Below are 12,712 nucleotides of genomic sequence, written 5' to 3' on the forward strand. Positions count from 1 at the left end.
TTATTATTATTAATAATCTGGCAGACAGAAGATTTGTTTTTTGGTGCCTACCGTCGTCGAAATGACTAAGAAAGCTAAAAAATAAAAATCTCCAACTCTTTGCCGCCTGGATAACCTTAAAATGGCCATCGGATTGTCACGATTTGAATCCCTCCTCTTAAGGGCGCCTGATAGCAGGTGATCTTGCTGCTGGTAAATGACTGAGGTCTGCAAACACTGCGACGAACGTCCGAGCTGCGCGTGTTCCCCCAGCACGTCTGGGGGGGAGGTTTCAGTTTGACGGGATGTTGCAGATGTCACGGTCAAGCCCGGCTCTTTTTTGGGGGGGGGTTTGAATGTGGCGTGGCGACATCACGCTCCGAAGCCCTTTCTCCGTTTCGCTTTCTCCCCCCGACCGACGTTGGGGTTAGGCCTCGGAGTTTCGTTCGGCAGGGTGTGCTGGATTCGCAGGCCTGTAAAAAAAACAACAGCTTAAAACACCACCGCCTCTTTAGAATCTGTGTTTTCAGGCGCGGGTGGGCAAAGGGCGAGATTTTCTTCTTACAAGCTTACCGTTAAAAGTCTGTGGTTTGGGGTTCCTTCCTGTTTCCTTTGGGCTCGATCAGGTCACATGTGTCGGTGGTCTCCTGCTGTCCGTCGTGCTCTGAGGCCCCCCTTCTGCTGCGATTCCTGCCGAGCCAGGCGGCCTCTCTTTCCTCCTGACCACAATCGATTCACCTCGCAAGGGCTACGAGGCAGTCGGGTGGAACGAGAAACAGCTCATCCGGGCTGGCGACTTCCAGGCGAATCTTATTTTCCAGCCGCAGACAGCACTGGGCCGTCGTTCCGCGCTCTTTGGAAATCACAACTGCGAAAGCGATGCCCCCATTCCTGTTTAAATCACAGGACAGCACGCCATTTGCTTTTTTGTTCCTGTATGCGGATGGAAATGCTGTTTTTCTGTGTCTCTGAGGCAATGAATGCCTGGCCCTTAGTCGTTACTTCTTTTTATTTCTGTGCATCGGCCAAGACTGAGTATTATTATCTCCAGTCATTGTTTACACGTCTGTATTGTTTACATTCAAACTGTCTACATGTTTACTTGCACATTGTCTATTGTTTGTTTGTACATTGTCTTGATGCACTGTTTGCACTGTCTTGTTTTTTACACTTGTTTTACAATCGAGAGACTTTCTGTGAGTAAGAAATCCATTGTACCAGTACCGGTTACATATGGCAATAAAGTTCAAGTTCAAGTTATTATATATTCATAATTAGATTCGTATATATAAAGTGTTACTAGATATTGAAAAGAACTTCCATCGACCTTGGTGCCAAACTTGTGATCCTGTGGCAGTTTACACAGCGCGGGCCCCGATTGAAATGAAAGTTTTCAAATTTACATATTAGAGAGCGAGAGGCGTCCCCGAGCTCCTGCATCAGCCACTGGGAGACGAATGGGGATTAAATGTGGAGACAGCCTGGATTAAACCTATTACTTGTTCCTTTGCAGACGACGCATGCTGACGCAGCTACCCACCTGAATTATTATTACACCTACTGCCAGCAGCCATATCACTCTGCAACTCACAGCTGGCAGCCCCCACTGGAGCGCAGCAGGTGTGAGCCTGGTCAGTACTTGGAGGGGAGACTCCTGGGAAAAACTAAGGCTGCTGCTGGAAGAAGTGTTAGTGGGGCCAGGAGGGGGCGCTCACCCTGCAGTGACGGGGACAACCCCGGCGTCCTGGCCAAATTTCCCATTGGCCTTTACCAATCATGGCCTCCTAATAACCCCCCTCTCTGAACTCGCTTCATCCCTCTGCTCTCCTCCCCACTGAGAGCTGCTGTGTGGGGAGCGTTCTGGCACACTATGGCTGCCGTCGCATCATCCAGGTGGGGCTACACACTGGTGGCGGCAGTGGGATCCCCCATGACCTGTGAAGCGCTTTGAGTGGAGTGTCCAGAAAAGCGCTACGCAAGGGTGGTACCTCTAGTGGTAGCCCCCTGTATTGACCTGCCTCTGACACTGACCCATGCCACATCGCACAAATTCACCAAGTCCAGAAGATATCCAGCTCTTGAACACGAACAACTACAGGTGGATTCAAGACCGCTGAACAGGTCAGGAAAAACGCCGGGTGAAGACACCATGTTCTTTCAGTTTATTTTATTTGCAGACAGCGCGACGGCAGCCTCCGCACCCGAAGAAACACTGCAAGCACAATAACAAAAACAAAAACAGCCCCGTTCTCCTGCGGCCCGATTTAGGCAAACAGAAACACAGCCCAGCGGAGAAGCTCGAATTTTCCTCTGCATTTTTCCTCGGGGGGGGGGGGGGGATCGGTCTTTGCCTTCGGCTCCGAGTCGTCATCACCTGTAAAAAAAAAACAGAGGAAAGAACGTTCGGGCGATCGAAAGAGTACCACCGGAAAACCCGGAATAATTTAACCAGGGCTGGTCATCCTGGTCTCTGCTCTACGGTCACCTGAGTGAAAAGAACGGTCCCGGTTCTGGGTTTTTACCTCATCGCTGCGATTTCCTGTTCGCGCAGGCGGCCGCCGCCATCATCCCCATCAGCCCGCAGGCCATGAGCGCGGCGTACGCGCGGTAGAAGTCGGAGGCGATGCCGAAGGCCCGGCCCCGCCCTGCCGAGAACAAAGGGCCCCTCTTCAATCCGACGTCGCTATGACCGGAAAACGGGGCTCTCTCCCATCGACCGGGCGCAGTGGAGGCCCGACCCGACCTTTGGGATCCCCAACCACCCCCACACGAACTGTTCTCCCCCCCCTGCGTCGTGGCACGGACCACCAGACTCAAGATCAGCTTCTATCCCCCTGCAGTGCCCATCCTCAACAGCTCACTGCCGGGCCTTCAGACAGATCTGCACTACGCACTTTATACATAGTTTTTTCCCCTCTATTGGTCTCACTACTGCATATTTATTTCTTGTTCCTGTTGTCCTGGTGTGGTGTTGCTTGTCGGCCTGCGTGCGTCTCCCGAGAGATCAGCGCGATGCACACAGGGCAAGACATGACTCTAGTACACTACACTACTAGCCAGCAGCCATATCACCCTGCAACTCACAACTGGCAGCCCCCACTGAAGCTCAGCAGGTGTGAGCCTGGTCAGTACCTGGAGGGGAGACTCCTGGGAAAAACTAAGGTTGCTGCTGGGAGAGGTGTGAGTGGGGCCAGCAGGGGGCGCTCTCACCCTGCGGTCTGTGTGGGTCCTAATGCCCCAGTATAGTGACGGGGACACTGGACTGTAAACAGGCGCTGTTCATCGGATGAGACATAAAACCGAGGTCCTGACTCTCTGGGGTCATTAAAGATCCCAGGGTGTCTCTCGAAGAGTAGGGGTGTAACCCCGGCGTCCTGGCCAAATTTCCCATTGGCCCTTACCAATCATGGCCTCCTAATAACCCCCCTCTCTGAACTGGCTTCATCCCTCTGCTCTCCTCCCCACTGAGAGCTGCTGTGTGGGGAGCATTCTGGCGCACTATGGCTGCTGTCGCATCATCCAGGTGGGGGCTGCACACTGGTGGCGGTAGTGGGATTCCCCATTGCCTGTACAGCGCTTTGAGTGGAGTGTCCAGAAAAGCGCTATATAAGTGTAAGCATTTTATTTTTTTTAACCCTTCACGAACTGACAAGGCTCACACCTGCTTAGCTTCAGTGGGTTGCCACCGAGTGATATGGCTGCTGGTTACAAAACAAATGATACTCTACGCCATGCAGTGCGTATATTGCAACGACCTATACAGTGGAGGTTGTGTGTTTTGGGGGAGGCTGGTCTTTGAAGGAACTACCGTAATACTGAACTGCCAGTAGAGGTCGCCAAAGGCCTATGACTCCTGTTAAAGCCCTGCTGAGTGTTTACTATTGGTTAAAGCACTAGAATGGGTAGAATCAGTTATACATTAGTGGTGCAGGGTTCTTGTAGTGATTCGAAAATTCAGCGCGTTTACCTGTAGTGAAACAGAATTTCCTTAAATAACACGAGAGATGTAATATCGGAAGATCTAACACCCACTGTGGACACACAGGAGATCGGCTTGGACCGATCTCTCGATTCTCTCACTTTGTCATTGAAGTTTAATATAATCTCTACGTACGTTCCAACATGGGAGACTAAATTCCACAAACTCGGGGTGTGTGTGTGTGTGGGAGGGGGGGGTTAGGTTCAGACAAGATGGCGGATCACGTCTGAACTACGGAGGGGTGGAGCGGTGGCACTGTGGCTAATGATCTGTCGACTTTAAGGATAAGCAAGGATAAGCAAGACTCCAAAGACGACGCTGACAGTCGTCTTTATACAGTGAAGCAAAAACCGGATAATATGCACTCCCATATGAATCCCTGCTATATATGATCGATCTAGAAAGCTGACCAGTATCTATATGTTGGGCTGAGCGGGGGTTTTAAGGATCTGCGGGAGGTGTCCCCAATTGAAAACCAATACATTTACAGTGCCTTGCGAAAGTATTCGGCCCCCTTGAACTTTTCAACCTTTTGCCACATTTCAGGCTTCGAACATAAAGATATAAATTTTTTATTTTATGTGAAGAATCACCAACAAGTGGGACACAATTGTGAAGTGGAACGAAATCTATTGGATTTTTGAAACTTTTTTAACTAATAAAAAAATGAAAAGTTGGGCGTGCAAAATTATTCGGCCCCCTTGCGTTAATACTTTGTAGAGCCACCTTTTGCTGCGATTACAGCTGCAAGTCGCTTGGGGTATGTCTCTATCAGTTTTGCACATCGAGAGACTGAAATTCTTGCCCATTCTTCCTCGCAAAACAGCTCGAGCTCAGTGAGGTTGGATGGAGAGCGTTTGTGAACAGCAGTTTTCAGCTCTTTCCACAGATTCTCGATTGGATTCAGGTCTGGACATTGACTTGGCCATTCAAACACCTGGATACGTTTATTTGTGAACCATTCGTTTGTAGATTTTGCTGTATGTTTGGGATCATTGTCTTGTTGGAAGATAAATCTCAGTTTCAGGTCTTTTGCAGACTCCAACAGGTTTTCATCCAGAATGGTCCTGTATTTGGCTGCATCCATCTTCCCCTCAATTTTAACCATCTTCCCTGTCCCTGCTGAAGAAAAGCAGGCCCAAACCATGATGCTGCCACCACCATGTTTGACAGTGGGGATGGTGTGTTGAGGGTGATGAGCTGTGTTGCTTTTACGCCAAACATATCGTTTTGCATTGTGGCCAAAAAGTTCGATTTTGGTTTCATCTGACCAGAGCACCTTCTTCCACATGTTTGGGGTGTCTCCCAGGTGGCTTGTGGCAAACTTTAGACGAGACTTTTTATGGATATCTTTGAGAAATGGCTTTCTTCTTGCCACTCTTCCATAAAGGCCAGATTTGTGCAGTGTAAGACTGATTGTTGTCCTATGGACAGACTCTCCCACCTCAGCTGTAGTTCTCTGCAGTTCATCCAGAGTGATCATGGGCCTCTTGGCTGCATCTCTGATCAGTCTTCTCCTTGTCTGAGCTGAAAGTTTAGAGGGACGGCCAGGTCTTGGTAGATTTGCAGTGGTCTGATACTCCTTCCATTTCAAGATGATCGCTTGCACAGTGCTCCTTGGGATGTTTGAAGCTTGGGAAATCTTTTTGTATCCAAATCCGGCTTAAAACTTCTCCACAACAGTATTACGGACCTGCCTGGTGTGTTCCTTGGTCTTCATGATGCTCTCTGCGCTTTCAACAGAACCTTGAGACTATCACAGAGCAGGTGCATTTATACAGAGACTTGATTACACACAGGTGGATTCTATTTATCACCATCAGTCATTTAGGACAACATTGGATCATTCAGAGATCCTCGCTGAACTTCTGGAGTGAGTTTGCTGCACTGAAAGTAAAGGGGCCGAATAATTTTGCACGCCCCACTTTTCATTTTTTTATTAGTTAAAAAAGTTTCAAAAATACAATAGATTTTGTTCCACTTCACAATTGTGTCCCACTTGTTGGTGATTCTTCACATAAAATAAAAAATTTATATCTTTATGTTTGAAGCCTGAAATGTGGCAAAAGGTTGAAAAGTTCAAGGGGGCCGAATACTTTCGCAAGGCACTGTATATGTACGGGTCCAAAACAATTCTTCGTTTTCAGAATTTGGACTATTTCAGACATGTATCGCTGGAATTCGGCGCCACGGTCCCCTTTGGAGTGGTACATTAAAACCGTTACCACATCGCTAATAAATGACGGCAGGCGAGAGTCTCACCAGCGCACACCAGTCCCGCCTCTTCTCCCAGGGTGCAGTTCGTCATGTTCGTGGGCGACGGCGGGCAGAAGAAAATCCGAGATTCGTTGCCTTGGCACCGGAGCGCCCCTGACCACACCGGGCCGCCCCCTCTCCCGAAATAAGACGCCCGCCCCACTTTTTCGGGGGTCCCGCAGTGCAGCTCCCGGCAGACGACCTCGGCGCTCGGCCGGTCGAAGTCCGAGCGGCACACGGAGCCCCAGGTCGTCCCGCGAAGCACCTCCAGCCTCCCCGAGCAGCGATCCCAGCCGCCCGCCAGCCTGGCCGCACGGTGCCCTGGGATTGCAGCACAGGAGAAACCCGCCCGGGAGGTTAATGTTCCCGATCAGTTTACATCAGTAATGTTCCATATCACCCTGCAACTCACAGCTGGCGCCCCCCCCCCCCACTGGAGCTCAGCAGGTGTGAGCCTGGTCAGTACCTGGAGGGGAGACTCCTGGGAAAAACTAAGGTTGCTGCTGGGAGAGGTGTTAGTGGGGCCAGCAGGGGGCGCTCTCACCCTGCGGTCCATGTGGGTCCTAATGCCCCAGTATAGTGACGGGGGACACTGGACTGTAAACAGGCGCTGTCCTTCGGATGAGACATCAAACCGAGGTCCTGACTCTCTGTGGTCATTAAAAATCCCAGGGTGTTCCTCGAAAAGAGTAGGGGTGTAACCCCGGCGTCCTGGCCAAATTTCCTATTGGCCCTTACCAATCACGTCCTCCTAATAACCCCCCCTCTCTGAACTGGCTTCATCACTCTGCTCTCCTCCCCACTGAGAGCTGGTGTGTGGGGAGCGTTCTGGCGCACTATGGCTGCCGTCGCATCATCCAGGTGGGGGCTGCACATTGGTGGCGGGATCGGGATTCCCCCTGACCTGTGGCAGGGTGAGCAGCCGCTGCATATTGGAAAGGGGGGAACTTTACGTTACCACGCAGAAAGTCGATTCTCTCCACACCAAGCCCTCTCCCAAGCCTCTACGGTCTAGACTTTCCAAAACCACGCCAAATGTTTAAGAGGTACATCATTTCAGGCAGAAATTGCCTCTGGGGGAGGGGGGCCTTTGAGTAGCTTAGCACCATAACCGTTGCAAATGTGGGCGTCCTACCTGAACAAACCACTCCAGCGCTCGTGCTTGGAGAACCGTTGGGCTCGGGGGCTATTCTTTGTAGCCCACAGAGCCTCAGAAACGGCTCCGATCCACTGCAGGACACGTTTGCCAGGAAAACCGGCCCAGGCTGATCGCCGAGCGTGGCTCCCGGAGGCCCGGCCTCCACTGCCGAACCGCAGCCCAGCTGGGAGCAGACGACTGCGGCCACCCGCAGATCCCAACTCCTAGCGGAAACTCGAACCCACTGCCCTTTGTAATGCACCTCCACTGTCCCGCCACAGGGACTGAGGCCACCCACCAGCCTCGCGTCTCGGCCTGGAGAGAGAGAGAGAGAGAGAGAGAAGGAGTCAACAGAAAGGCTACAAACGAGAGGAGTCCATTCAGGCCATCTTGCTAATTGGACAACTAGATATAAATGGATGTCGTGACGGACTGGTGTCCCTCCCAGGGGGTATCCTGCTTTGTACCCACTGCACGCTGGGATAGAGAGTACAGCCCTGTTGGGAAACCTCTGGGGGGGGCATGATCTGCTGCTTACCGCCACCTACCCACAGGGAGAACATCCAGACTCCACACAGACAGCATCTCGGGTCCAGAGTTGAACCTACAGCCCCGGCACTGAGAGAGACAGCCCTGCACTGAAATAGTCACTCATATTTTCCCCGAATTGTAAATTCAAATGACTACTCGGAATTCTGATTCTCCAATAGCGCATGGATTTGATTTGCTGACTAAAGGAGACTCAAGTCGGACCCACCCTCCCCCAATGAAAATGGCTGCAGATAACATTTCCAAAGCACAGACCAAGAGTTTGGCGGTATCAGCGGGTCACCAGTTTGACGCGGTTATCACACGCTAAGGATTTGCAACCCAGTCCTAAGCGCAAAGATCATTTGTTCCAGTACCTGAAAGGAGGAGACCGAACGCAAAAAGTGGAATTATTCTAAACTCTTAAAACACCTACGTGCCGAGATAAAATGGTGACAACCCGCCCTCCCTCCTGCCTCATTTGAATCTTTTCGTCTCAAAAACCCAAATTGCTCGAGTAGAGGGCGCTGCAACAGACACATAAGTTCTGGCTCCCAAAACGAATCTGTTGAATCAGATGCGTTTTATCGCACGCAAGGCACAATAAAGCCGAAGCACTGTTCGAAATACCGCTACAAAACTTGCAGTTTATGTAGCTCGTTACCATGGTAACGGGGGGAGGTCACGGTGTCCGGGCCCGTTCACAGACTTTGGTCACTCTTGATGGTCAGTGTTAGGTTTCCTAGCGGGCATCTGGAACCCTTATCAGTTATCCCCCCCTTTCCTGACTCTAAGGCGGTCACTTAGAAGTCCAGTCCTCGTGCAGAAAGGACTCAGTTAACCCCCTTGTTCACATCTTATATCTTTCTTCAAGGGCCGAAAAAAAACAAACACATTTCGACGTCACTACCGCAAGGCCCACGGAGCTTTCAACTCTGTCCCCACTGCTCTCTCATGTCCACCCCTTTCGAGGCAGCCCACATCAATCAACAACCGAACTATCAAACAAACGAGAAACTCTTACCTCCAAAATGATAGTCCATTTCGCACCACTCATCTGAAAGTCAATAAACGTAGAACATTCAGTATTTTCTGCTCTTTTTAGCTCTGTTCCGATACTCTGGGAGGACTCTGCATATACACACAAAGGAGGCAAGTACACTGATGACTGACAGAGTGCACTTTGTGTTTTTCAAACTAACCTACACCTTTCTCTGAAGGGTATCTGTGGTCATGCCTTGAAATCAGACACAGATCACGCAGACTGTAAACCCCCACTTCTCCTTCTTAGGGAATAGCCAGTTAATTGAATTCACTTTTGTCCCTACTGATCTTTACGCCAAGGTCTACGTATGATGGCTGGAGATCTGACAGCTGTATAATGTACTACCCTGGATCACAGATAGAGAGCATTTACCGCAGTATTAAAGAGCGTGACCTTACAATACGACTGAACTCGGAAAGAAAGCGTCGCAACTTCCTGGATCCTCAAAGAATCTGGAGCGCAACCCCCCCCCGAAACATCTTCCGAATGTCACGGCGAAAAAGCCCCAGTTTCCAAAGCTTCCAAACGCCACATTGCTGAAATTGAGATTTGCTCACTGTGCTCTGTAATGACGGTAATCGGGATGAGCGTACGAGCGATTGTGTCCACCATGCATCCCAACACACGGCGTGATGCGCGTGTTCGAGCCCCCAGTATGTTGCTCAGACCAGGTCAACGTAAAAAAGACGCTGTAAAACATGCTCGGAAATAAAAAGTCAAGAAGCGAAAACTTTCAAAACTAGCAAAAAGCCGCCTTCAGATTGAAGGCGAGATAACCGAACCCTTCCTGGCAGAGGAAGACTCTGAAGAAACCAGTCTGATAAACTACTCCGTTGGTGATTAAATTCGCGATGGTGGTCAAGATCTTAAAGGCTTTCTGCCGAACCTTCAAGCCACGAGGGGAAAAAACACAAGTGGTCACAGACAGTGATCTGACCACAGATACAGCTGACCAATGTGGTACCCTGCACTTAATATGCAATGTTTAGAAAATGTTACAAAAGCATGACATGAAACCTCTCTGACCTATTTCATCTCGGGGCTTCTTCACTTTGGAGATCGCTGAAAGAGCAAAACATATAGAACGATGCGGTGGTCAGGAAACAAAAACAGCTATAAACACAGCTATGCCAGCAGCCATGTCACCCTGCAACTCACAACTGGCAGCCCCCCCCACTGGAGCTCAGCAGGTGTGAGCCTGGTCAGTACCTGGATGTCACGAAGTTGGTCACAGTCAATGATCTGACCACAGACACAGCTGACCAATGTGGTACCCTGCACTTCATATGCAATGTTTAGAAAATGTTAAACTAACTTTTGGGATGAAGACGCCCCCATCCAACTCATGTCGTGATTTTAAGATATCCATTGCTCTGTGTTGTTTTTTTTTCCCTATCTTTCAATATCAAACTGTTTTTCTTTAAATTACTTATTGTAGCTGAGAAATATATATTTTTTCCCTCCAGAAAATAATTATCTTGCACCCCGTTAGATTAATTGTATCAGACTTTGGCCATACTGGCAGTTTGAAAGAAACATTAGCTTTAATGTTGCTTGAAGTCTTTAAGCTTCATAATTTACACATGAATACTTATTGTATCTCACCATGTAGTTATTAGAAGACGAATAAGATAGTGGTGTCATCATAGTCTGCAGCTACCTTAATAAACAAATATCTGACTCTGTATTTATCCTACACTAACTCTTTTCAGTTTCTCTCAAGGATTCTTTAGACTAGTTCCACCCTTCAATAATACCACACTGGAATCTCTTCTTGAAGGTGGAGACCAGTGTCAGATTTGAAAACAAAAAACGGAACTAGCCATTCTTAACTTATACTTAGGAACCAATAATGATGGATTAAACTAGGACCCCATCCACCCCTGAGCTAACATTGTGAAAACTTTTCAACAGGAGCTCTCCTCTTTTTAAGTTTTGTTGTTTTAAGTTCACCTTGGTTTCATTTGAAAATCGCTCAAGGTACTATCGCACTTTTCAAATACCTGAAAAGAAATGTCAGAGCTGATGAGCATTAAGCCCTGCTCTGCATGCAGCGTTTCCTAATGTCCACCCCACTCCTTATAGCTGAGTTTTACGAACATGTAAAACATAAGGCATGATGACATGAAACCTCTCTTACCTATTTCATCTTGGGGCTTCGTCACTTTGGTGATCACTGAAAGAGCAAAACATACATAATGTTGCTGTGTGGTGAGGAAAAAAAACAGCTATAAACACAGCTATGCCAGCAGCTATGTCACCCTGCAACTCACAGCTGGCAGCCCCACTGAAGCTCAGCAGGTGTGAGCCTGGTCAGTACCTGGATGTCACAAAAGTGGTCACAGTCAATGATCTGACCACAGACACAGCTGACCAATGTGGTACGCTGTACTTAATATGCAATGTTTAGAAAATGTTAAACTAACTTTTGGGATGAAGACGCCCCAATCCAACTCATGTCGTGATTTTAACAGATCCATTGCTCTGTGTTTGTTTTTTTTCCCTATCTTTCAATATCAAACGGTTTTTCTCAAAATTACTTATTGTAGCTGAGAAATATATATTTTTTCCCTCCAGAAAATAATTACCTCGCACCCCGTTAGATTAATTGTATCAGACTTTGGCCATACTGGCAGTTTGAAAGAAACATTAGCTTTAATGTTGCTTGAAGTCTTTAAGCTTCATAATTTACACGTGAACACTTATTGTATCTCACCATGTAGTTATTAGAAGACGAATAAGATAGTGGTGTCATCATAGTCTGCAGCTACCTTAATAAACAAATATCTGACTATGTATTAATCTTACACTAACTCTTTTCAGTTTCTCTTAAGGATTCTTTAGACTAGTTCAACCCTTCAATATTCCCACACTGGAATCTCTTCTTGAAGATGGAGACCAGTGTCAGCTTTGAAAACAAAAAACGGAATTAGCCATTCTTTACCTATACTTAGGAACCAAAAACGATGGGATAAAGTAGGACCCCATCCACCCCTAAGCTAATATATTGAAAACTTTTCAACAGCAGCTCTCCTCTTTTTAAGTTTCGTTGTTTTAAGTTCACCTTGGTTTCATTTGAAAATCGCTCAAGGTAATAACGCACTTTTCAAATACCTGAAAAGAAATGTCAGAGCTGACAAGTATTAAGCGCTGCTCTGCCTGCAGCGTGTCCGAATTTCCACCCCACTCATTATAGCTGAGTTTTTTGAACATGTAAAACATAAGGCACGATGACATGAAACCCTCTTACCTATTTTATCTTGGGGCTTCGTCACTTTGGGGATCACTGAAAGAGCAAAACATACATAACGTTGCTGTGTGGTGAGGAAAAAAAAACAGCTGTAAACATAGCTATGCCAGAAGCCATGTCACCCTGCAACTCACAGCTGGCAGCCCCACTGAAGCTCAGCAGGTGTGAGCCTGGTCAGTACCTGGATGTCACAAAAGTGGTCACAGTCGATGATCTGACCACAGACACAGCTGACCAATGTGGTACGCTGTACTTAATATGCAATGTTTAGAAAATGTTAAACTAACTTTTGGGATGAAGACGCCCCCATCCAACTCATGTCGTGATTTTAAGAGATCCATTGCTCTGTGTTTGTTTGTTTTTTCCTATCTTTCAATATCAAACTGTTTTTCTCAAAATTATTTATTGTAGCTCAGAAATATATATTTTTTCCCTCCAGAAAATAATTACCTCGCAGCCCTTTAGATTAATTGTATCAGACTTTGGCCATGCTGCCAGTTTTATAGAAAAATGAGCTTTAATGTTGGTTGAAGTCTT

The 12,712-nt window shown here is 47.9% G+C and overlaps 1 protein-coding gene across 1 annotated transcript; it reads right to left on the reverse strand.

The window, feature by feature from the left end:
- Positions 1-2,131: 2,131 nt before the first annotated feature.
- On the reverse strand, positions 2,132-12,207 carry LOC148662622 (soluble scavenger receptor cysteine-rich domain-containing protein SSC5D-like). Its single transcript, XM_088632308.1, has 8 exons — positions 12,176-12,207; positions 11,066-11,101; positions 9,952-9,987; positions 8,905-8,937; positions 7,350-7,667; positions 6,221-6,535; positions 2,502-2,624; positions 2,132-2,353 (listed from the first exon to the last, which is right to left on the reverse strand). Exons 4-7 carry the CDS (start codon positions 8,921-8,923, stop codon positions 2,503-2,505), a joined length of 774 nt encoding a protein of 257 aa, XP_088488434.1. The 5' UTR covers positions 8,924-8,937; positions 9,952-9,987; positions 11,066-11,101; positions 12,176-12,207; the 3' UTR covers positions 2,132-2,353; position 2,502.
- Between the last annotated feature and the right edge of the window lie 505 nt (positions 12,208-12,712).

The sequence above is a fragment of the Lepisosteus platostomus genome, chromosome 5, assembly GCF_059453375.1.
Source record: "Lepisosteus platostomus isolate fLepPlt1 chromosome 5, fLepPlt1.hap1, whole genome shotgun sequence".
NCBI classification, from domain to species: Eukaryota; Metazoa; Chordata; class Actinopteri; order Semionotiformes; family Lepisosteidae; genus Lepisosteus; species Lepisosteus platostomus.